Here is a 26,618-nt window from a genome sequence, read left to right as displayed (position 1 = left end):
GCATGCACCTCTAGTCCCAGTCTCAGCTACTTGGGAGGCTGAGGCAAGAGGACTGCTTGAGTCCGGGAGATTGCGGCTGTATGATAAGCCATGATTGTATACTGCATTCTAGCTGGGGCAACAGAGCAGTACCCTGTCTCAAAAAAAGAGTCTAGATGGTTTACAGACAACAACATTTATTTCTTACAGTTCTGGAGGCTGGGAAGTTCAGGATCAAGACACTGGCAGATTCAGTGTTTGGTGAGGGTCTGCTTCCTGGTTCATAGATGGCCATCTTTTCACTGTGTCTGCACATGGAAGAGGGGCCAAGGAAGCTCCCTAGGGCCTCTTTTATAAGAGCACTAATCCCCCTCATGAGGGCTTCACTCTCATGAGCTAAGCACTTCCCAAAGTCCATACCTCAAAATGCCATCACACTGTGCATTAGGATTTATTTAATAACATGAATTTTGGGGACATACACACACATTCAGTCTATAGAAGGTATATTTGAATATTTTCATATAAAAAGGGTTTTTAGAAGCCATGGAAAAGGAAACAAATCCTTTCAAAAAGTTGCTGCTCTTATGAAGCTTACATTCCTTTTTTTTTTTTTTAATGTTGAAAAGATATATATATATATATATTTAGAATTAGGCAGCTGGACTCAGTTTAGATGATCCCAATTTTGTTGGCAACATCCAAAGCGTCGTAATCAGGAGCCAGTCGAACATACGCCTTTTTCTCTCCATCAGGCCGAATCAGGGTGTTGACCTTGGCCACATCAATGTCATAGAGCTTCTTCACAGCCTGTTTAATCTGGTGCTTGTTGGCTTTAACATCCACAATGAACACAAGTGTGTTGTTGTCTTCTATCTTCTTCATGGCAGACTCAGTAGTCAGTGGAAACTTGATGATAGCATAGTGGTCAAGCTTGTTTCTCCTGGGGGCGTTCTTCCGAGGATATTTGGGCTGCCTCCGGAGTCGCAGTGTCTTGGGCCGCCGGAAGGTGGGTGACGTGCGGATCTTCCTTTTTTTGTGGCTGTGGACACCTTTCAACACTGCCTTCTTGGCCTTTAAAGCCTTCGCTTTGGCTTCGGCTTTAGGAGGGGCAGGAGCTTCCTTCTTCACTTTCGGCGCCATCTTGTGATGAAGCTTACATTCTAATGAGAGGGCAGAACTCACAGTGGATCCTTGTAGGCATTCTCTTCTCTCCAATGTATTCTATACAATCCAACTTGCCATCTCATCAGCAAAATTTTTACCCTGATAGAGGTATAACTTACAGCGAAAATTTGTGAAGGAACCCTTGTCTGCTCTGACATTTTCAGTCTTTGATCTTTTACCATATTATGCCTCATAATGTCAAAAATTCTCAAAACTTTAGTTTGGGTGAAATTTTGAAAATCGCCTTTCTTAATGAGATCAAAATTCACAAAATTAAAGATTCTTCCCAGGTTAGACACAAATGTATATTGCTGTATCATACTAGAGCACAGTATTTTTTTTAATGTTTGATTGTTAAGGCATCCATTTTAAGGAACTTGGGGTGAGCTGGTGTTTATCCTGGGTAGAATCAGGTGACTGTTGAAGTCCTTTCAAAATGTGAGATTCCAGGAGATTCTAGTATTAGGTTAATAATCATAATAATACCCCAAACTGAGTACTTTCCCGTGTGCCAGGTATTGTGCTATTTGGGCAACTCTGCATTTATTCCAAATTTTGGAACCTGTCTTTTAGACTGCCTACATCATATTCTTTGGAATGGCTTTACCCTTTGCTTTTGCCCAGAATTATTCTGAGTTTCATCGGTAAACAAGGTAGGTATCCAAGCTGAACAATAGGTATTGTCTAGAATGAGACAGTTACAACACAGTGATAGTATGTCCCTTCCCTAGTGGTTGGTCTTGCATGAATAATGATTGTGTGTCTGTCTTCTGCAGTGTTTTCCAGAGTGGATTCTATGAACATTGCGAGAGAGATAGCTCTTCTTGTGCAGAAAATCCTATGGACTATAGAAAGTTGAGTGTCCCTGGCCCACTAAAGGCCAGCAGTGCTCCAAAAACATTGTAACAACCCCAGAAATCTCTCTGCATTTCCCAAGGCTCCCAAGGAGGACCACTATACTACATTCCATATGGAAAGGGATCATGCTGTATTGTATATATTTGCATTCCAGAGCTGGGCACAGTGAATTGCACAAATTTAACACTCAAAGTTTGTTGAGTAATCTGAATTGTCTCACAAACTGCCTTCACAATTTAATTGCCTTCAAAATTACAAAATAAAATCTCCAAGAATGCTTTCAACACTGAAATTATTAGGCTAAGGGTAAAGCCTTGTATGATATGTGCTGTATTTCTTCTATTCAAAAAAATGTGTTTTCAAGTTTTAACATTTCTGAGATCAGACTTTCTTACATGTGATGTCAAAAGAATCTTGCCAGTCACTACCCACAGGAGTAAGCTGTGATGCAATTGTGCAACTCAGACTAGCCATGAATAAGCATATGTTCATACCATCATCATCACAATAGAATTTTGTGCCCTAGAAGTACCACAGGTGCTTAAAATTTAAGTTACACCAGTATTTCTGATTTTTGTTTAAAACACCTTTTAAAAGATTACATTTTGATGCAGCATTAAAATAAAAAAGTTATTATAGATGCAGAAATTATGTCATAAACCAGCATAGCAAATCTCATGGAATAGACTCTAGGATTTTCAAAGCTATGGAGAACTGGTGTCACCAGTTTATATAATCATTCAGGTACTGAACAGCTCTGACAGAAGCCTTCCACTGATTTTCAGGAGAAGGTGTTTAACTTTCAGGGCTGGGAATTAAGTTAAGGAAAATATGAAATTATGAGTTGGACCAAATAAGACAATGAAAAGAAACCCTATTATATTTCATTATGCCCCAGAATTATATTACCAGTTGAAAGAAGACAAAAGATTCACTTCACAAGTCAGAGTTGTTAAAAAAACAGTCTGTCATCATGATGCTGCATGTGATATCAAACGGCCAAAAGTGATTTGGAAGAACCTTTAGACTGTGAATAAAAAGGCTTAGACTCAAACTTTGTTACATGAAAGTTTGTGTAATATACATTATTGTTTGGTTTTTAAAATTATGCTTTTAAACCTGAAAAATCTCTTATTGATTTGTGATACGGAAATTTCAACTACATTACTCATCATTTTCATTTGATGTTCTCTTTGAGAGATCCCCTCTTCTCTGACTTGTACCGTCCCTAAATGTTGATAAGAGCAAATCTATAGCTTATTCTCAGATATTTCTTCTGACCTCCATACTACATGTAGGTACATTCAGCTGCCTGTTAGGCATTTCCTCTTGGAAGGGTCCACAAGCATCTCAGATTCAACACTATGAAACTGAATTTATCTTATTTGCCTACTCCAATCATCATCTCAACATATCTGCTCCTTCTCCTATGTCTCCCATCTCAACGAATGGTGTAACTACAACCCAGTCTCCAAGCTAGATACTTGTGGGTTATCACTGACTCTCTCGTTCTCTTTTTAATCCCCCAATCATCAAGTCGTGTTAGTTCTACCACTAATCATGGTCTTTTTTTCTTTATGCCCATGATCACTGCAATAATTCAGACCTTCATCATCTCTCACCTGGACTGCCACAAATTGGATGATGAAGTTCCCAGAGTCTACCTCCTACTTCAATGTCTTTTTCCATACTGCTGACAAAACGATCTTTTCAAATCACTATTATGATCACGTCATTCTCTAATTCGCTATTTAAAAATTATAACTAGTTCTCTTTGTCACTAATGTAAATACAAGCTCTTTCACATGATATAATCTTAGCAAGGTGCATCATTATCTAGCTCTCCCTTATCTCTTCTTCAACCTCATCTCTTGATTGTCCTCAAACAATACTGTCTACATTTTAACCACAAGGAACTCATTGGGTTCCCCCCAAATAAACCATACTCTTGTTTATGGCCATGTATTTGCATATTTCCTCCACTGTGAGCACCTTTCCTCTCCGATCCTAGCTGGCTGAGACTCAGCCCAGGCATCATTGCCTTTGTAAAGCCTCTCCCATCCCTGACCAAGTTTGCATAAGCCCACCCTTTCTCTTTGATTCTGTAGCCCACAGTGCTTCTCTCTGTCTCAGATGATGTTTATTTGTCTATCTCCCTCAACATATTCTCAAAGACAAGTCCTCCAGTGCTTAGAAGAGTGCCTAACTTAGTTATCAATAAGAACTTTGAATGTAAATGGACTAAACTCTCCAATCAAAAGACATAGAGTGGCTGAATGGACAAAAACAAGACCCAATGATAAGTTGCCTACAAGAAATGCATTTTACCTATAAAGACACACATAGACTAAAAATAAAAGAATGGAAAAAATAAAAGATATTCCATGCAAATGGAAACCAAAAAAGAGCAGGAGTAGCTATACCAGACAAAATAGATTTCAAGACAAAAACTATAAGAAGAGACAAACGTCACTATATAATGATAAATGGGTTAATTCAGCAAAAAGATGTAACAACTGGAAATATATATATATATATACACATACACACACACACGCACCCAATACTGGATCATCGAAATACATAAAGCAAATGGTATTAGAACTAAAAAGAAAAAAAGACCCAAATACAGTAAGAGCTGGAGACTTCAACACCCTACTTTTGGCATTAAACAGATCTTCCAGACAGAAAAATCAACAAAGGAACATCAGATTTGATCTGCACTACAGATCAAATGGACCTAATAGATATTTACAGAATATTTCATCCAACGGCTGCAGAAGGTTCTATGTGCAGATCAGCACATGGATCATTCTCAAGGATAGCCCAAATGTTAGGTCACAAAAGAGGTCTTAAAACATTCAAAATAAATTGAAATAATATCAAGTTTTTTCTCTGACCACAATAGAATAAAACTAGAGATCAATAACAAAAACAATTTTGGAAACTACGTAAATACATGGAAAGTAAATAATATGCTCCTGAATGACCAGTGGGTCAATGAAGAAATTAAGAAAACTGAAAAATTTCTTGAAACACAAGATAATGGAAACACAACAACATACCAAAACCTGTGGAATACAGTGAAGGCAATGCTAAGAGGGAAGTTTATAGCTAGCTATAAGCAACTACATGCAGAAAAAGGAAAACTTCAAATAAATAACCTAATAATGCATCTTAAAGAACTGGAAAATCAAGAGAAAACCAAACCCAAAATTAGCAGAAGAAAAGAAATAATAAAGATCAGAGCAGAAATAAATGAAATAAAGTACAAAAGATCAATGAAACAAAAAATTGTTTTGAAAAGATAAATTGACAAACCTTTAACCAGACTAAGAAAAAAAAGAAGACCCAAATAAATAAAATCAGATGAAAAAGGAACTAATACAATCAATACTGCAGAAATTCGAAAGATCATTAATGGCTACTATGAGGAATTATTTGCCAATAAATCGGAAAATTCAGAAGAAATGTATAAATTCCTAGACATATATACCCTGCTATGTCTGAACCATGAAGAAATCCAAAATCTAAACAAACCAATAACAAGTAGTGAGACTAAACCCATAATAAAACATCTTCCAGCAAAGAAAAGGCCAGCACCCGATGACCTCACTGTTGAATTCTACCATATATTTAAAAAAGAACTAATACCAATTCTACTCAAACCATTCCAATAAACAGAAGAAGAAGAAATACTTCCAAACTCATTCCACAAGGCCAGTATTACCCTGATACCAAAGCCAGACCAAACACATTAAAAAGAGAAAGAACTATGGCCAATATCCCTGATGAATATTGATGCAAAAATCTCAAAAAAAAAAAAAAATACTAGCAAATTGAATTCAACAACACATTAAGAAGATAATTCATCATGACCAGTGGGATTTACCCCAGAAATGGAAGGAGGGTTCAACATATGCAAATCAATCAATGTGATACCTCGTATCAACAGAATAGAGGACAAAACCATATGATCATTTCAACTGGTGCTGAAAAAGTATCTGATAAAATTCAACATCCCTTCACAAGAAAAACCTTCAGGAAAGTGGGGATAGAAGGAACATATTTCAACATAATAAAAGTCATATATAGGCCGGGCGCAGTGACTCACACCTGTAATCCCAGCACTTTGGGAGAGCAAGGTGGGCGGATCATTTGAGGTCAGGAGTTTGAGACCAGCCTGACCAACATGGTGAAACCCCCTCTCTACTAAAAATACAAAAAAAACTAGCCGGGTATGGTGGCCTGCATCTGTAATCCCAGCTTGGATACTTGGGAGGCTGAGACAGGAGAATCACTTGAACCCGGGAAGCAGAGATGACAGTGAGCCCAAATTGCACCACTGCACTCCAGCCTGGGTGACAGAACAAGACTCCATCTCAATAAATAAATAAACAACTAACTAAATAAATAAAAGCCATATATGACAGACCCACAGCTAGTATCATACTGAATGGGGAAAAACTGAAAGCCTTTCTCCGAAGTTTGGGAACATGACAAGGATGCCCACTTTCACCACTGTTATTCAACATAGAATGTAATGTGAAGTCCTGACTAGAGCAATCAGAAAAGAGAAAGAAATAAAAGGCATCCAAATTGGAAAGGAAGAAGTCAAATTATCCTTGTTTGCAGGTGATATGATCTTATATTCAGAAAAACCTAAAGACTCCACCAAAAACCTATTAGAACTAATAAACATGTTCAGTAAAGCTGCAGGATTCAAAATAAGCATGCAATCATCAGTAGCATTTCTATAAGCCAACAGCATACAATGTGAAAAAGAAATCAAGACAGTAATCCCATTTACAATAGCTACAAATAAAATTAAATATCCAGGAATTAACAAAAGATGTGAAAAATATCTGCAATGAATACCACAAAACATTAATGGAAGAAATTGAAAAGGATATCAAAAAAAGGAAAGATATTCCATGTTCACGGATTGGAAGAATCAATATTGTCAAAATATCCATACTACCCAAAGCAATCTACAGATTCAATGCAATCCCTATCAAAGTACCAATGACATTCCTCATAAAACTAGAAAAAACAATCCTAAAATTTATATGGAACCACAAAAGAGCCAGAATAGCCAAAGCTATCCTGAGCAAAGAGAATAAAACTGGAAGAATCACATTACCTGATTTCAAATTATACTACAAAGCTATAGTAACCAAAACAGCATGGTACTAGTATGAAAACAGACAAATAGACAACAGAACAGAATAGAGAACCCAGAAATAAGACTGAACACCTACAACTCTGATCTTTGACAAACCTGACAAAAAAAAAGCAATAGGGAAAGGATTCCCTATTCAATAAATGATGCTGGAATAACTGGTTAGCCATATGCAGAAGATTGAAACTGGACCCTTTCCTTACACCACACACAAACTTTAACTCAAGATGGATTAAAGACTTAAATGTAAAACTCCAAACTTATAAAAACGCTGGAAGAAAACCTAGGCAATACCATTCAGGACTTAGGCATGGGCACAGATTTCGTGACAAAGATGAGAAAAGCAACTGCAACAAAATTTTTGTCAACAAAAATTGACAAATGGGATCTAATTAAATTAAAGAGCTCCAGAACAGCAAAAGAAACTATCAACAAAATAAACAGACAACTTACAGAATGGGAGAAAATTTTTGCAAACTATGTAACCAACAAAGGATGCATCTGTAAGGAACTTAAACAAATTTCCGAGAAAAAAAAAAATTAAAAAGTGGGCAAAGGACATGAATGGACACTTTTCAAAAGACGACACACATGCGGCCAATGATCACATGAAAAAAAGGTCAACATCACTGATTATTAGAGGAATGCAAATCAAAACCACAATGAGATACCATCTCACACCAGTCAGAATGGTGATTATTTAAAGGTCAAGAAACAACAGATGCTGGTGAGGTTGCAGAGAAATAGGAATGCTTTTACACTGTTGGTGGGAATGTAAATTAGTTCAACCATTGTGGAAGACAGTGTGGCAATTCCTCAAAGATCTAGAACCAGAAATACTGTTTGACCCAGCAATCCCACTACTAGGTATGTGCCCAAAGGAATATAAATCATTCTATTACAAAGATACATGCACAAACATGTTCACTGTAGCACTATTCACAGTAGCAAAGACATGGAATCAATCCAAATATCCATCAATAATAGACTGGATAAAGAAAATGTGGTACATATACACTATGGAATACTATGCAGCCATAAAAAGGAATGAGACCATGTACTTTGCAGGGGCATGGATGGAGCTGGAGGCCATTAGCCTTAGCAAGCTAATGTGGGAACAGAAAATACCACATGTTCTCATTTATAAGTGGGAGCTAAGTGATAAGAACACATGGACACATAGAGAGGAACAACATACACTGGGTCCTATTGGAGGGAGGAGGGTGGAAGGAGGGAGAGGATCAGGAAAAATAACTAATGGGTACTAGGCTTAATACCTAGGTGATGAAATAATCTGCACAACAAATCCCCATGACACAAGTTTACCTATGTAACAAATCCGCACATGCACCCTTGAACTTAAAAGTTAAAAAACAAACAAGCAAACAAAAAGCCCAGAAGAATGGATAAAGAAAAAGTGGTACATATACATAGTGAAGTACTATTCAGCCACAAAAAAGAATAAGATCTCGTCATTTACAACAACAGGGATGGAACTGGACTTCATTATGTCAAGTGAAATAAGCCAGGCAAGCAAGGACAGGATTCACATGTTCTTATTTATTTGTGGGAGCTAAAAATTAAAATAGTTGAACTCATGAAGATGGAAAGTAGAAGGATGATTACTAGAGTCTGGGAAGGGTAGTGTGGGTTAGTGAGGAAGTGAGGATAGTTAATGGGTACAAAAAAATAGAAAGAATGAATAAGAACTAGTATTTGATAGTACGACAGAGCAACTACAGTCAGTAATAATTTATTGTACATTAAAAATAACTAAAGAGTATAATTGGATTGTTTGTAACACAAGGGATAAATGCAAGCTTGAGGTGATGGCTACCCCATTTACCCTGATGTGATTATCATGCGTTGCAAGCCTATACCAGAATAGCTCATGCACCCCATACATATGTACACCTACTATGTACTCACAAAAATAAAAAATAAAATAAATGAAATAAATAAAAATTTGAAAATGTTTGGTAAATGAATATACTGATGCTGTACAATCCTCTACATCTCAAATTGGGGCACTACTGGGAGTATGTGGTAGTGTGACAGGAACATAATAAACAAGAGATCTATTATTTGGGGCATGAGTTTTATCTAAATATTTTGAAGTAAATTCCATTACTTTTATATTGAAACAAAAATGGATATATAATGAAATGGAGTGAAAAATTGCTATAATTTATATGCCAAAGCATGAGCTATCAAAGATATTTCCCACTTACTTTGGGCTGTTTAGACTCAACCCCAGAACCTACAGGGTCCCACTTTCCCTCTTTTGTTGTCATGGATAGTCAATAGAAAAAAAAACTCAGAAATATCACACCATATTACATTTCTATCCTATTTTATAAACATAAAATAGCATATATTTTATGCAAATAATTGTATGAACATAACTTCATGTATAGCGTTTATGAACAAAAATGGTTTTATTTGCATGACTCAAAATGTTATCTGTTTCAGTAAAAGCAAAAAAATTCATAACCAACTCAAACCCTACATATCTGCATATGTACTTGTACTGAATATACACTATTACAAAGGGGAATGAGTGGACAAATAAACCTGCTGTTAACACTGGTTGCCTCATGGGATTGGGTAGTTTGGTAGGGGGTGCGGGTTAAACAACTGGCTTTGCCTTTACATCTTCATATTATGTTTGTCACAACAACAAGCATGTATTACTGATACATTTGGAGGAAAAAATTAAAAATTAGTATTTTAATAAGCAAAAACGGAGTCCATATTGATTTCACCCAGTTATCTGCAAATTCTGAAAATTAGACTTTATATTCCAATAGTACTTACTGATATTTCATCACCGATTCTATTTTTTTCAAGAGAAAACCTCAGAAAGTGAAAGATTAGTGTAACCTTTCTTTTTTAAATTGCAAATGTTTCTGAATATGCTTTTTCAAATTAAAAGAGGCTTAATAAACAATTTTAAATTATGATTCTTAATTACAATTGAGCAACTCCTAACTGTTTGTCATAGAAGCTTTTTGGTGTGAATTTCAAAAACAGCTATCCACTTTTGGGGAGAGAGAGCTTAAAGAAGTGACTGGGGTTTCACCTGGTTTAAAAGGTTGGAAGTGGGCAATTAAAGGTAGTAACGTCCCAGGTCCCAGTTGGATTTCACAACTACTTAATAATACAAGCTTTTATGTTGGTGTCGTAGGCATGTGTAACAGCTGGCAAGACAGCATTGTTTGTCTTTGACTTTACAGTGCAAAATTAGGGCTCTTTTTTATGTCAGAGGATATGCATTTTTAAGCAGATGTCACAGATATTAGAAATACAACAACAATAGTAATCCAGGCTCTGGAGGCAAAGTCAGGGTGGGAAATAGTCCATGCCCCTTTCTAAGAGAAGCTTACCCATCCCCATAGCATCTAAAAGAACACACTGCATCTTCATGAACATTAGTCAGGATTCAGAGTTCTTTGGGGGAAATAAATTTCTGGCCGTAGTTTTGTTTTGTTTTTTTTTTCCCAGAACAATAATAGCAATTATACATTCTAAAATAGCCTAATTTCATACATCTTATTTCATTGTTCTTATAAATCAGAGACCTCCATCTAATCTCTGGTCTTGGGGACCATCTGTGGACCTCCTGAGATTCTTGGCCAAACAGGTAAAAAAAAATGACTGAAGAAGTGATTTAACAGTAAGGAAGATGAGAAATTTAAGCTCCCTTTATCACAGCATTCTGTTCTATTTTTATCAGAGCTTTTATCATTATCTAGTATTATCTTATTGATGGTCTGTCTTTCCCCACTAGAATATAAGCTCTCTGATGTCAGGGATCTGATCTGTCTTATTCAGCCTCTAATAATCCTGGGCACACAGTAAGCACTCCTCAGAGAGTGGCTGACAGACCCAATGTAACAAGTGCAAGGACAGAGGTAGGAGAGCGCTGCTTTGGGAGTTCACAGGAGCCTGAACTGATATTTTACATGGAGATGAGCACACTCTTAGAGATCACTGTGGTGGTTTCATTTATCCATTCAACAAACATTTATGCAGAATCCTCTGTGAAGGAAATACAAATATTTTACCCCAAAATATATATCTTTGACATATTTTGAAATAGTTGCCACAGGGCCAGCAAACAGAAGTGGTATTGCAAAGCTGTCTTTCGTGGAGAAATTTTGCTTCTGTAAAGAATCTCTGGCCGGGCGCGGTGGCTCAAGCCTGTAATCCCAGCACTTTGGGAGGCCGAGACGGGCGGATCACGAGGTCAGAAGATCAAGACCATCCTGGCTAACACGGTGAAACCCCGTCTCTACTAAAAAATACAAAAATCTAGCCGGGCGAGGTGGCGGGCGCTTGTAGTCCCAGCTACTGGGGGGCTGAGGCAGGAGAATGGCGTAAACCCGGGAGGCGGAGCTTGCAGTGAGCTGAGATCCAGCCACTGCACTCCAGCCTGGGCGACAGAGCGGGACTCCGTCTCAAAAAAAAAAAAAAGAATCTCCATCAATGCTGCCAAGGTTCCTCTTTCCAGTCATTTCCTGTATCTGGGAGAGATTGAGTCTGATACCTTTAAAAGACTGAAAAGAAACATTTGCCATCTATTCTGAGGGAGGCTGCATCTACACACAAGGCCGTCTTTGCTTGCCAAGCCTCTTCCTTTCTCCCTCTTATAACCTGTTTCGCCACTGAACCTGATTTATAAACATAACCTGGTTTTGGCCATGCCCTGAGCCCCCATTCTTTCTGTAACCCCAAAATGATACATAAGCTTCCGTAACTTATTGGGATGTTGGGTCTTCATACTGAAGGCTCCTGTGTATACATGTTAAATAAACTCGTATGCCTTTTCTCCTATTAATCAATCTGCCTCATGTTAGTGATTTTCAGCAAACTTTTAGGAGGTCAAGAGCCTATGGCCCACACCCTAGGCATAATATAACAATGAACAAACTGATACAGGTACTGCCCTCGTTAAGCTTATAATCTAGTGGGAAGATAGACATGTAAAAAGTCATACAACTGGCCACACGTGGTGGCTCATGCCTGTAATCCAAGCACTTTGGGAGGCTGAGGCAGGTGGATCATGAGGTCAGGAGTTCAAGACCAGCCCAGCCAAGAGGGTGAAATCCCATTTCTACTAAAAATACAAAAATTAGCCAGGCGTGGTGGCAGGTGCCTGTAATCCCAGCTACTCGGGAGGCTGAGGCAAAGAACTGCTTGAACCTGAGACGCAGAGGTTGCGGTGAGTCGAGATCACGCTATTGCACTCCAGCCTGGGTGACAAGAGTGAAACTCCATCTTAATAATAATAATAATAACACCTCCTTCTAGGGTTGTTCTGAAGTTCAAACAAGTTAGTATTTTCAAAGTACTGATAACAGTTCCTGCTACCCAAAAGAGGTGAGCTAGTATTACTTGTAAGTCAGGGTGTGCTATGGACTGAATGTTTGTGCCCCCACTCCCCCCGCCCACCAAAACCCATATGTTGAAATCCTAACCCAGGGTAATGGTGTTAACAGGTGAGGATTTTGGGAGATAATTAGCTCATGAGGGTAGAGCCCTAATGAATGAGATCAATGCCCTTATAAAAAGACACACAAGAGCTTGCTGGTTTTCTCTCTTTCTCTGCCATGTGAAGAAACAAATGAAGAAGGCTGTCTGCAAACTAGGAAGAAAGACCTCACCAGACACCGGATCTGCCGGCATCTTGACCTTTGAATTCCAGCCTCCAGAGCTGTAAGAAATAGAATTCTGTTGTTTAAGCCACCCAGTTCATGGTATTCTGTTACAGCAGCCTGAACTAAGACAGGGACAAAACAGATACAAAATTGAGAGAACACTCAATGGAGGCCAAGTCAGAAACTTAGTGAGCTCTATTCCTTGCCACCTGGCTCTATTAAAAAATGTGAAGGCATTATGTCTTGATTTATTTTCTTCTGAAGAAAGCTCTTTTGTTGTAGAAATTGACTATGCCATGAACATACCTGAAACAACTATAAAATAAAATTCTAGAAACAGACCTATACATTCATTATGTTTTCTAACTTAGAACACAAAGCAAATTTCTTACTTTACTCTTTTTTAAAAAGTTTTTAACAGCTTCATCGAGATGTAATTAATATACCATAAAATTCACATTTTTAAAGTATATAATTCAATGGTGTTTACTATATTCAGAGTAGTGCAATCATCACCACAATATAATTCTAGAACATGTTCATCATCCCCCAAAGAAACTTCATACCCATTAAAAGTCACTCCTACTCTCTGCTCCTCCCAGCTCCTGGCAGTCACTAAACTACTTTCTGTCTATGAATTTCTCTATACCTACCTTTGCTCTTGGAAAGACAGGCAGAGATGAACTGTGCTGTCTTTGGGATTGCCAAAGTTTACCCTCAGATTCCTGAGGGAAAATAAATGATTTCTGATCAATTACAGTTGGAAGTAACCTAAGTAAAAAGAAATGGAATTTAAAATCAAATTTGCTATCTTAAAAGCTTCTCAAATTGTAATTTTAAAACAATGCTTCCTAATTAAGCTTATATTTTATAGGAAATATTCTATCAGTAATTACAATAAATTAAACTAATCTTTATCATTTTTGCCACTGTAAAACTGTAGTTGTTTTATTAAGCATAAGAATTTCCAAGTCTGATAAAGACCATTATAGCATGAATAAAAAGCTCTATTTCTGGCTAGTTTATATGATTAACAACTGAAAGAATTACTGCACTATAAAACATTCTTGGTAAAAGAAAATACATAATGTTGTATTTTGTTTAATAAAATCAAATTACAGGAGAGTCAATGTTAAATATATGCAAAATGATGGTCCCTAAGTGGTTAATACTTATATTCTTGAAATCTCTGCTATTTTATATAGTTGTAAAGATTTAAATATCAAAGGTGGTTAAACATTTTCCTTATTAAGCAGTGGATAGTTTCATGGGAGTGCAATATAAAAAAAATAAAATTGTAAGAATGAGTATTTGTGTGGTATGTTATGTCTTAAAATTTTTAATTTGAAAGCAAGTTCAAGATCTTTAAGATTATCAATATAATTATTACTAACAAAACTCACCCACCAATAACTCAATACAACTCAATAACTTGATTCTATTGTGATACCCACTTTTGCAAAATTATCATTAAAAAGCAACTAACGGAGTTCTAGTTTCACTCCAACATGTAATAAGCTTGGAAGTTGTCATTCCTATTCTCACAACAAGAAAAAAGCTGAATGAACCAAAAACAACTCTTCTTCTATCTATCAGAGAATTGAGATCACAGGGTAAACTGCTGTCCTGAAAGCTGGAGAGAGGAGTAGTATAAAGCATCACAGCCTGCAGGGAGCAAAAGCCTGAGAGAAGTCAGCTGTTGGAACCTGCACTGACAAGAACACTTAAGCTTTAATCCACACATTTCTCGAGGCTCAGTGTGGACTAGCTTGAGAGTTAAAAATTCTTGGGGGCAAGGAGGAGAATCTTAGAGGGTCCCATACTTTTGTGAGTTTTACCTCCAAGAGCCCCAACGTGTTCTCACTGTGAAGATCAGAGAATCTGCTCCTGCTTCCAGCAGCGGGAGAAGGAAATAGCTATTTTGGAATATTCCCGGGGAGCTCTGTTCTTCGTTCTATTCTCTGTAATGAAGGCAAGTTCTCAAGGAAACTGTCTTACCAAAGCCTTATCTGACCTGAAGAAGGGCAATTAGACAACTTCCACCCACTCTAGCCTTCCTATCTCACTAAAGGGGAGGAAATGCTGAGAAAAACTTGTCAAGGTAACAGCCCAGGGCAAAGACTCACCAAAAGACTGAGACCTAATTATAGGAGTATAGAATGCTTCCTTCTACACACACCTTACCACCACATTTACAGAGCCCCTGATAACAGAAGATTATAGATGAAAGACTGCAAAGTTTAGACTCTTTTTAAGAAGGGGTTTCTAGGGAAACCCAAAGACAAAACAGGAGACAAAAGGGGTGATAAAAACAAAGATACTGCTTTGGGAGGCCGAGGCGGGCGGATCACAAGGTCAGGAGTTCGAGACCACAGTGAAACCCCACCTCTACTAAAAATACAAAAAATTAGCCAGGCGCAGTGGCGAGCGCCTGTAGTCCCAGCTACTCAGGAGGAGGCTGAGGCAGGAGAACGGCGTGAACCCGGGAGAGCTTGCAGTGAGCCAAGATCGCGCCACTGCACTCCAGCCTGGGGGACAGAGCGAGACTCTGTCTCAAAAAAAAAAAAAAAAAAAAAAAAAAAAAACAAAGATACTGGAGGAAATGCTCAGATGCCAACAGTTAACAGCAAACAGTAAACACAGTGTAACTCCTAGTCAGATAAACACAAGCCCTCACACTGAAGGCCTATTTATCTTAAATGCTATTACCCAATGATATAATGATGGTATATAGGCTTCAATAAAAAATGATGAGGCATGCTGAAAGGAAAGAAAAAAACAGTCTGAAGAGACAAAGCAAATATCAGAACCAGATTCAGCTGTGCCAGAGATTTTGGAATTATCAGACCAGAAATTTAAAATAACTCTGATTAACAGGCTAAGGGCACTAATGAAAAAAGTGTACAACATGCAAGACAAGATGGGTAATGTAAGCAGAGCAATTTAAACTTTAAGAAAGAATCAAGAGAAAATGCTAGAAATAAAAAGTATTGTTTTAAGAAGTGAAGAATGTCTTTCATAGGCTTATCAATATATTGAATATGGCCAATGAAACAAAATCAGTGATCTTGAAGAAATGTCAATATAAACTCCTCAAAGTGAAACGCAGAGGGGAAAAAAGAAGGAATAAAACAGTACAGAATATTCAGTTATAAACAGTGTGACATACTCATTATAGGAATACAAGAAAAAGAAGGGACAAAAGAACCAAAGAAATATTTGAGTAATAATGGCTGAGAATTTTCCAAAATTGATGACAGACACCAAACTACAGATTCAGGAATTTCAGAGAACACTGACCAGGATAAATGCAAAAAACAAAACAAAACAAAACAAAACCCTACACCTATACATATCATATTTAAACTATGAAAAACCAAAGACAAAGAAAATCTTGCAAGAAGTCAGGGAGAAAAAAACACCTTACCTATTGATAATAATTATACTGAACTTTTTTTTTTTTTAGGAACTATGCAAGAAGAGAATGAATTGAAATATTTAAAATGTGGAAAGAAAAAACCCACTAACCTGTAAAAATTATCCTTCAAAAGTGAAGGGGAAATAAAGATGTCTTGAGACAAATAAAAACTAAGAGAATTTGTTGCCTGAGACCTGTCTTGCAAGAATTTCCTGTTAAAGGAAATTATTTGGAGGGAAGAAAAATTATATATGTTTGCTATGGGATATATGAGGCAAAAAGAAAACCCAGGACACTCACCACCATGCTGTTCCTTGTGTCTCAAGACCCTCAGCTGGTCTGCCTTCTCTCCGTCTTGCAGAGTCTTTTAAAGTTTGTTTTAAATATAATGCCCAAAGTTTTTAGTTGTACTTAGCAGGAGGCATAAAAGACAGTATGTCACCACCTTCCCAGAAGTGAAAGTATCTTGGTGTATTTCTTTAATCCTTTTACTTCCATGGATGATGTGTTTAGAAGTGAATTTAGATACTGATAATTGAATTGAGATATAATTTTGTACCCTGCTTTTTTCTCCCTCAGCATATGCTATGAGAAATTTTCCATGTCATTAAAATTTCTTCAATATCAGTTTTAATAGCTACATAACATACATATAGATGTGTTAAAATGAATTTAATCATTCTTTTACTGTTGATACTTAAGGTATATCCAAAGTTATTGCTTTAGGTACAATGCTAAAATGAACATACTTATACAGACATTAATGTATATCTTTCCTTATTTCCTAAGATAATTCTTAGAGCTACAATTACTAAATTAAAACATATTTATTTATTGAAACAAGATCTCACTCTGTCACCCAGGCTGGAATGCAGTGATACAATCATGGCTCACTGCAGCCTCAATATCCTAGGCTCAGGCAATTCTCCTGTCTCAGTCTCATGTCTCAGTCTCCTATCTCAGACTATAGGCACATGCCACCACACTCAGCAAATTTAAAAAAATTTTTTGTAGAGATAGGGTTTCACTATGTTGCCCAGGCTGGTCTCAAACACCTGGACTCAAGTAAGCCTCCCACCTCAGCCTCCCAAAGTGCTGAGATTACAGGCGTGAGCCACCACATTCGGCCCAAAATAATAATTTAAATTTTTTCATATATGTTGAAAAATTGTTTTTAAGAACTTCATGCTGTCTTCCAGTTCCAAAATGGCAGCATAGAAGCGAACTGGCTTCCTGCTCTCACAACAGAAAACTAAAAACAAACATACATTACCGAGATTATTACCAGCAATAACCCAGAACCCAAAGATGAGGATGAGACAGTTCCCGGGGCCATGGAGAAGTGAAAAAACTCCAAGCAGACAGAAGGGAAATCAGATTTCCATATCCGTGACTCCCCTCTCCACAATCTGCCTTGCACCAAGCATGTGAAAATATTTCCCCCAACTCATGATTTCTTCACTAGAAAAAGTGAGATCAAGGTTGACAACCAGCTTCCCTATCACCTTGGGTTCCTGACAAAAGACCTGTCCCTACCTCAACCCATGGGAAGTATCAGGAGTACCTGAAGGGACAAATATCCCTGAGGACAGCCAGAGACAAAGTGGAGAGGTGAGACAACCATCCCAACCCTAGAAATTCCACTCTATAACTAGGCCAAGGGAGACACCAAATCAGAGTGGCAGTACCATGCTGTAGGAAATATGTTCCACAGGTCCCCTTGGTACAAACCCTTGGCCAGGTGACCCACATTGCCAGAATATCTCCTTTGGGACCTCTTCCATTTGGGACAGGCAGCACTCTGATCCTTTATTAGATTTGACGCAAACCTAGGCTTAAGGTGCCATCTAGTGCCAAAAAGGAGACAGCAACCTAGTGGGGGGGATAAAAGATACAAATTACAAAGAAAAAAGCAAAAATATCCATTAAAAACCAAAATAAGTCAGAGAGAGAAGACTGGAATAAATAACTAATCCTTTAATGCAAAGAAACAGACATACAGCCACAACAACAGCAAACAAGGAACCATGACTTCCCCAAAATGAACAAAGCAAGGAACCAGTGACTGACCTTAATGAGATGTTGATATGCGAGCTCACTGACCAAGAACAAAATAGCAATTACAAGGAAACTCAGTGATCACGAAGATAACACAGAAAATTAATTAAGAAATTTATCAAAGAAATTTAACAGAGATTGAAATAATAAAAATAAAAACAAACAGAAATCTTGAAATATATATGCTGAACTAAAAAATTCACTAAAGACCTTCAACAGCAGAATGGATAAAGCAGAAGAATCAGTGAGCTTGAGGACAGGCTATTTGAGAACACACAGTCAGAGAAGAAAAACATGAAAAGAAACGAAGATCACCTACAAGATACAGAAAATTCCCTCAGAAGACCAAATCTAAAAATTATTGATGTTCAAGAGAGAGTTGAAGAAGAGTAACGGGTAGAAAGCTTATTTAAAGAAACAATAACAGAAAACTTTTGAAAACTTTAGAAAGACATAACTATCCAGGTACAGGAAGGGCAGAGAACATCAAACAGATTCAACCCAAATAAGACCATCCCAAAATATACTAATCAAACTCTCAAAGGTCAAGGACAAAGAGAAGATCCTGAAAACAGCAAGAGAAAAGAAGCAAATAGCACATAAAAGAGGTCCAGTTCATCTGGCAAAGGACTTCTCAATGGAAACTATACAAGCCGAGAGAGTGTGAAAACATTTTCAAAGTGCTGAAAGAAAAAAGCTGCCATTGAAGAACACTGTATCCATCAGAGGTATCTTTCAAATATGCTAAGATAAAGTCTTTCCAAGATGGACAAAAGCTGAGCGAATTCACCATCACCAGACCCATGTTACATCAAATGCTAAAGAGAGTTACTCAATCTGAAAGAAAAAAACCACTAATGTGCAAAGAGAAAACATTGGAAGGTAAAAAACTCACTGGTAAAATTAAGTACATAAACAACCTCAGAATACACTAATACTCTGTGGTGTACCACCTACTCAAACTCAAGTATGAAGCCTATAAGATAAAGCTATTAAAAACTGTAATAGCTACACAACCTGTTAAAAGATAGGCAATATAAAACTATGTAAGGTGAGACCAAAAAAAAGTCAAAAGGTATGGGGGATGGACTTAAATTGTAGTTTTAAAAAATTTTTTTCTTTGTTTCTATTATATTTTAGTGATCTCAGATAACATTATCTCTTTAAAATAACTTATTATATCTAGAAGATGTTTTCATAAGCTTCATGGGAACCACAATGCAAAAAACTATAATAGATACGTTAGAAATAAAAAGCAATGGGCTGGGCATGGTGGCTCAGACCAGGCATGGTGGCTCGTGCCTGTAATCCCAGCACTTTGGGAGGCTGAGGCGGGCAAATCACTTGAGGTCAGGAGTTTGAGACCAGCCTGGTCAACATGGTGAAACCCTGTCTCTACTAAAAATACAAAAATTAGCCAGGCATGGTGGCAGGTGCCTGTAATCCCAGCCACTTGGCAGACTGAGGCAGGAGAATTGCCTGAACCTGGGAGGCGGAGGTTGCAGTGAGCTGAGACTGCGACACTGCACTCCAGCCTGGGCAACAAAAAAATAAATTAAGTAATTAAAAATAAATTAAAAAGCAATGAATTAAAACATACTACCAGAGAAAAATAATCTAACCACAATGAAAGACAGTAAGAAAGGAAGAGAGAATTTATAAAACAACCAGAAAACAAGCAACAAAATGGTAATAGTAAGTCTTTACTTAGCAATAATAAGACTGAATGTAAATGGATTTAGTTCTTCAATTAAAAAACACAGTGCGGCTGAATGGATAAAAGAAACAATACCCAACTATATGCTGCCTGCAAGAAACCCACCTCAACTATAAAGACACAGACTGAAAGTAAAGACATGGAGTTGATATTCCATGCAACTGGAAACTCAAAAAGGGGAGTAAATTGTACATAGATAAAATGGACTACAAGTCAAAGACTGTAAAAAGAGTCAAAGAAGGTCATTATATCATTAAAGGAGTCAATTCAACAAGTAGATAGAACAATTATAAGTGTCAATGCACCCAACACTGGACCACCCAAGTATATCATTCCAATAGATGCTAAAAGGCATCTGATAAGATTCAACATCCCTTGTCTTATTCTGTTTGTGTTGCTATAAAGGAATACCTGAGGCTGGGTAATTTTTTAAGAAACAGATTTATTTGGCTCATGCTTCTGCAGGCTATAAAAGAAACATAGTGCTAGCATCTGCTTCTGGTCAGGGCTTCGAGCTGCTTCCATTTATGGTAGAAGGTAAGGGGAGCCAGTACATAGAGATCACATGGTGGCAGAAGCAGCAAGACAGAGGAAGAGGTGCCTGTCTCTTTTCAACAATGAGTTCCCATGGAGACTAAGAGTAGAATTCACTCACTCCCATGATAATGGCACCAATCCCTTCATGAGGCATCCACCCCCACAATCCAAACACCTTCCATCAGGTTTCACCTCTAACACTGGGGATCAACTTTCAACATGAAACTTGGTGGAGCCAAACAAACCATAGTATCCCTTCATGATTAAAAAAAAAAAAAAAAAAAAAAACCCTTCAGCAAACTGGGTATAGATGGAACATACCTGAAAATAATAAAGGCCATATATGACAAACCCATAGCCGACATCATACTGAACAGGGAGAAACTGGATGCCCTTCCTCTAGGATCTGGAATAAGACAGGGATGCCCACTTTCACAACGTTTATTCCATATAATACTGGAAATCCTGACCAGAGCAATTAGGCAAGAGAAAGAAAGAAAGGCATCCAAATTGGAAAGGAAGAAGTCAAATTAGCTTTGTTCACAGACAACATGATCTTATATTTAGAAAAACCTAAAGACACCACCAAAAACTGTTAGAACTGATTAATGAATTCAGTAAAGTATACCCACTATGGAAAACAGTATGGAGGTGCATCAAAAAACTAAAAATAGAACTACCATAAGACCCAGCCATGACACTACTGGGTATATATCCAAAAGAAAGGAAATCAATATATTGAAGAGAGATTTCCATTCCCATGTTTATTGCAGCATTATTCACAATAAACAAAACTTGGAATCAACCTAAGTGCCCATCAATGGATGAATGGATAAAGAAAACGTGGTATATATACACAATGGAATATTATTTAACCATAAAAAACAAAGGAATCATGTCACTCACAGCAACATGGATGGAACTAGAGGTCATTATGTTGAGTGAAATAAGTCAAGTACACAAAGACAAATATATCTCATGTTCTCACATGTGTGAGCTTAAAAAAAAAAGTGGATCTCATGAATATAGAGAGTAGATTGGCAGTTACCAGAGGGCAGGAAGAGAGGGACAAGGGGTGTTGAAGAGAGGTTGATTAATGGGTATAATATACAGTTAGAGAGAAGAAATAAAACCTAGGTTTTACAGATCAGTAGGGTGACTATAGTTAACACTACTCTACTGTACATTTCAAAATGCCTAGAAGATAATTTGCATGTTTCTAGCTTAAAGAAAAAATAAGTATTTAAGATGATGGAAAATCCAATTACCCTGATTTGATCTTTACACATTATAAGAATGTATCAAATTATCACATGTACCTTGAAAATATATACGACTATTATGTATCAACAAAATAATAAACTGAATGAAGAAAGAACTGTGTGCTAATGTACACTTCCACCAGAAGGATAAAAGTATGCCCATTTGCTATACCTTCATCAGCACTGAGTATTACGGTGGTTTAAATTAATTTGTTTTGCTTATTTTTGAAGAAAAAATAGTAATATATTGTTTGATTTGCATTTCTCTGGTTTATCTGTAAGATGAAACATTTTTGTTTCGTTTGTGTTTCATCAGTTACCAGTGGCATTAAACACTTTCCACATGCTTACTCGTTACTTGCATTTCCATCTCTGTGAGTGGTCTGTTGATGCCCTTCTGTCTATATCAAGTGTTGGGTTTTTAGTTTGTTTGTTTGTTTTTTTTTTTTGGCAAGTGTACTTTGTATTTAAGAATCTTAGCAATTTTTGTGTCATTTCTGTTGCAAATATTTTTCCAGTTTGTTGTTATGTTTTATTTTGTAATTCTGTTTTAAAAGTTTGTTTTTTTATTTTAAAAAGTTTCAAACCCAGAGAAAAATGGAAAGAACAGCGAGCATGTGAATGCCCCTCACATAGATTACCAAGTGTTAACATCTTGCTATGCATGCTTTCTCTCTCTCTCTCTTTCTCTCTCTCTCTGTGTGTGTTTGTGACTAGAATGTGGTCAATATCGTATATAACTGTACTGGAACAACCCAGAATAGATAGGATCCATGGTGTTTCAATAATTGAATGACCAGACACCTTCTAATCTACACTCACCATTGAACAAAAACCTGTAACCCTCACTTTTTCTCACTATTACTTGCTTTGTTCTTGTTTCTTTCTTCCCCCCCGCCCCCCGCAAATAGTAGCACAACAGAGCAAGCAAAAAATGAAGATTTCTGTGCAGTTCTGATAGTGCTGGTACAGATGGCAGTCACCCTCCTAGTGTCAATAAGCAAAGCATGGTCATTAAGAACAGTGTGAGCAAATATCGCAAGCAATAAAATTTATGAAAGCCAGCAATGGTAAGAGGAGGAACTATCTTTTGACATAAAAGAAAAATCATTGCCAAAGTGTGGATAAAGTGAAACCTATTTTGAAAACAATACAAAAGCACTTTGAACTCTTCTGATAATGTCCTTATTATTGTTTCAAGATTACTGCTAGGAGAATCTTGCATTTGCTAGCATTCGCTATCATCACTTTGTGTACCTACTGGTTTGCCTCTACCAGGCAAAACTACCAGATTTTCCCTTAGGCAATGCTGGCTAAAAAGGAAAACTATCTTTTGTGAAAATTAGGCTTTCTGCTTTTCAGGCAGGTATGGAGCAAAGAGTGCTAGGTTGTAGATATTTGATTAGGATTCCAGCCTCATCAGTGATTATGCATGTGATCTAGGACTGGTTTACATAAACTCTCTGAGCCTCAGTTTCCTCATCTTTAAAAAGAAAGAGTAAATATTTACCTTGTAAGTTTAAAGAAAGTCCTTTGCAAACTGTCAAGGGTGTTATGAAAATATTAATGACGATCAAGAAGATCATGATAAGGATGACAATGAAGAGGATCATTATTGCCTCTCTGTTCTAAATCCTTTTTCAAGGTGTGTCCATGGATAGTATTCATTTGGAATGAACTCTCCCTATTTCCTGGGTTTCGAAAGATAAAGTGAAGCCCCATATCTAAACAATGTTGATTCTCAGTTACTCATAGGAACTGTGCTCTGCTGTCAAAGGAACAAACAGAGATCTGCAGTCATTATATGCCTTCCCTCTCAGAAGGAGTTGCTGCCCTGGGACTTCTGGCCTCTGATACTCCATCAGCCTCACAGTTTGAGCAGGCACCGGCAGTTCCTGCTAGCCTGACTGCCGGGTTCCAGTCCTGGCTCAATCCTAGTGCAAGAGGTACTCCAATCCTTCACAGCAACCGGGTAGTAGAATTTCCAGGACCAAGCTCTCAATCATACAGAGAAAGGCCCTCTATGTGTCCAAAAAAATATTGGTTCCAGGCAGTCATGCTCATCTCAGAGATTCCTAGGACAAATCATCTGCATTAGAAATACCAAGAATGTTTGTTAAAATGCAGATTCTAGGATGCCCTCCTGAGAGCCAGTGAAAGAAAACTGCAAATAAAGTTTGAGAACCATCACTCTAGACCTGTTGTCTCTCAAATACGGTACCCACATCCTGGGTGATACAGAAGATGATGCCACTGGTCATGTGAGGAAAGTATAAGAACGTCTATTTACATTTAAAAAGAAATAAATAAAAAACTACTTTGTACTACCATTCAATATTCAGCCTGTCACTCGATCCCTCATGTGGTAATGTCCCTTGCAGCTCTGAAGGCAACCTGAGAGTGGAGTCTCCAAACCACAAAACAGTGGACCAGCACTGGTGCATTTGCTCTCAGCGCATTAGAATGGACTGCAGTTTACTCATGCAGTGGGTTTATGAATTGTGTTATTTAATTTCAAGTGTGCTAAGACTGAAAAAACGGACGTGTCTTAAGGCTTTCTGCAAAAAGCACACTGTATTTTGAAGATAACGACAGGCATCCATGAACAAGAAAATGAGAGCTGACATTTTTACTCTCAGCATGAGCTTTTTTTCTTCACCCACATTAGAAAGTAAAAATGATGATGATCCAATCCAACTTAAGAAAAGTCAGCCAAAGAAACCCCAAAACTTAGAAATTATCCAGAAGACTAACTGAAATTATGGACTTACACCTATCATCAGTGCTAAACCTCACCTAAGTATAGAGTATGATGTCTTGAGATATTAATTACAGCTGGTATAAAGCCATCATAATTAACAAGATTAAGCAACCAGAACATTATAGTTAATGAACACTATTAGCAAGAACTAAAAGTTTTGTGCTATTCATACAATTTTTTAAAATTTTAAATATACTTATTTCATATTTATCTTACTAAAAATTTATATGTTGGTACATTTTATAATGTATTCACTATATATAATAAAAATATATAATTTATAAATAAATATACACATATTATGAATATATGCCCAAATCCTTTGACCGATGGCTATGTCGATAAAAGGCCAGGTCCTGCTTCTGCCCCACTTCAAAACTTAGAGAAAGTTAAGTCTCCTATTTGACCCCCTGATCAAGATTGTGACTAAGCATCCCACTCTTCAGTGAATGGTGCCATTGGTAAATGAAAAACACCTTCCTACTTGGGTAGTCTAAGGAATTTGTTAAGGAATCTTAGAAGAAAAATGCCATGAATTGTCCCATCTCCTCCTTCTAGGCATGAGAACTTGAAGAAATTCTAGGCTCTGTAACCTGCTTTGGATATAATCTCCTAGCAATCCATGCCAGACTCTGAAGCCAAGTCTATTCATGACAGTGTCTTGGGGCAAGTGCAGAACCAGGTATGATTGGGAGCAGAGAAAATGTCAGTCACGGGCCATAGTCTCCCATCTCCGGGATTCTCCTGTTTCTCTCTATTCCCATCTACTGCTGTTGCTTCTTTCCTTCCCTGAGACACATGTTATGACTTTCATTTTGACTCTCAGGGCCTGCTTGTTTACTTTGAAGACCCAGTTTGGATTTTTCTCCGGTTATTTTGTTTAACCTCGTCCCATCTTATTTCATTTCTGATGGCATGCCACTTTAGCCCTATACATTCACAGCTAGGACTGAGAGATGCTCATGCCACTCCTCCAGGCTTATAGGGCCCATACAAACTTAACAGGCTCCCCACCTTCCTGGTAAGAAGGCAAATGATTATACTACTGTACTGAATAGGAAAGATATGATCCAAGTAGCACTTCTGGGAACTAACTCCATGCCCCAGTCAATGTCTTCCTTCACTCTTCCAGACCCTAGTAAGGAGCAAAGGCACTCCTTGGCAAAAGAGAACTGTATACGAAAAGATTTCTGCCAGATACTTTCTGTTTTGTTCTCTGTAGCTGCAATTGCTACCTAGGTAGCTCTTTTCAGCTATCATAACCTGACAATCTACAGTCCAGACTCCTGGTTCTCTGTCAAGATGAAAGGATAAAGAGGAAGACAGAGACAGTAGAACTTGAGTATTGGATTCTTTCATTAGAATTGGTGACAGCTCCTCTCCTGTTTGTTTTTACCCATCCCTTCCATTCTGAGGCTTTCTTACTTGCTGCTTGTATGCTTGATCCTTTGATGACACACCTTCTCCATCTGCTATAGGCCTCTTGGCTGCCAACTATACAGGCAATGCACTTTGCCTTGCTAGGCTCTCTTGAATTCAAACTAAGAGCCAATATTTTAAGTTGGTAAGGTAACTTCTAATATTTTCTTCTCCAAGAATCCCTCTTATTATTTTCCCTATAGATTCATTGTTTTAAGATTATGTATATTAACCTATTTGCAAGTCACAGTTTTAGTTCTAAATTTAAAAATTAAAGATATAAATAACCACAAACTAAAGTGTTTAATTAGTATGAACTAGCACATTTCAACTCATTGAATTGTTTAAATCAAGAGCCTATTTTTGAAATTTTAGTTAGCCTAATCATGATTTCTTTTTTCTTTTCTTTTTTTATTTTTGGAGACAGAGCCTCCTTCTGTTGCCCAAGCTGGAATGCAGTGGCAGGATCTCTCTGGAATGCAGTGGCGGGATCTCTCACTGCAGCCTCCACCTCCTGGACTCAGACAATTCTTCTGCCTCAGCCTCTGGAGTAGCCAGGACTATAGGGGCATGCCACAGCACCCGGCTAATTTTTTGGGG

At 37.5% G+C, this 26,618-nt stretch overlaps 1 protein-coding gene and 1 pseudogene across 2 annotated transcripts in view; both read right to left on the bottom strand.

Moving 5' to 3' along the window:
* The window catches only part of LOC105531423 (IQ domain-containing protein H-like), a 55,790-nt gene that overhangs the window by 14,883 nt on the left and 14,289 nt on the right, over positions 1-26,618 (bottom strand). Inside the window, exon 4 of the mRNA XM_011969347.1 lies at positions 13,500-13,617. Within this exon, the coding sequence (XP_011824737.1) occupies positions 13,500-13,617 (118 nt within the window). The remainder of the gene's footprint in view (positions 1-13,499; positions 13,618-26,618) is intronic.
* LOC105530867 lies at positions 598-1,129 on the bottom strand (annotated as a pseudogene). The gene has a single exon (XR_001004700.1). The product of XR_001004700.1 is annotated as a 60S ribosomal protein L23a pseudogene (transcript).

Source organism: Mandrillus leucophaeus, unplaced genomic scaffold (genome assembly GCF_000951045.1).
Source record: "Mandrillus leucophaeus isolate KB7577 unplaced genomic scaffold, Mleu.le_1.0 Scaffold12, whole genome shotgun sequence".
Lineage (NCBI taxonomy): Eukaryota > Metazoa > Chordata > Mammalia > Primates > Cercopithecidae > Mandrillus > Mandrillus leucophaeus.
Note: the sequence above shows the minus strand (reverse complement) of the source record. Positions and strands in the feature narration are given on the sequence as shown.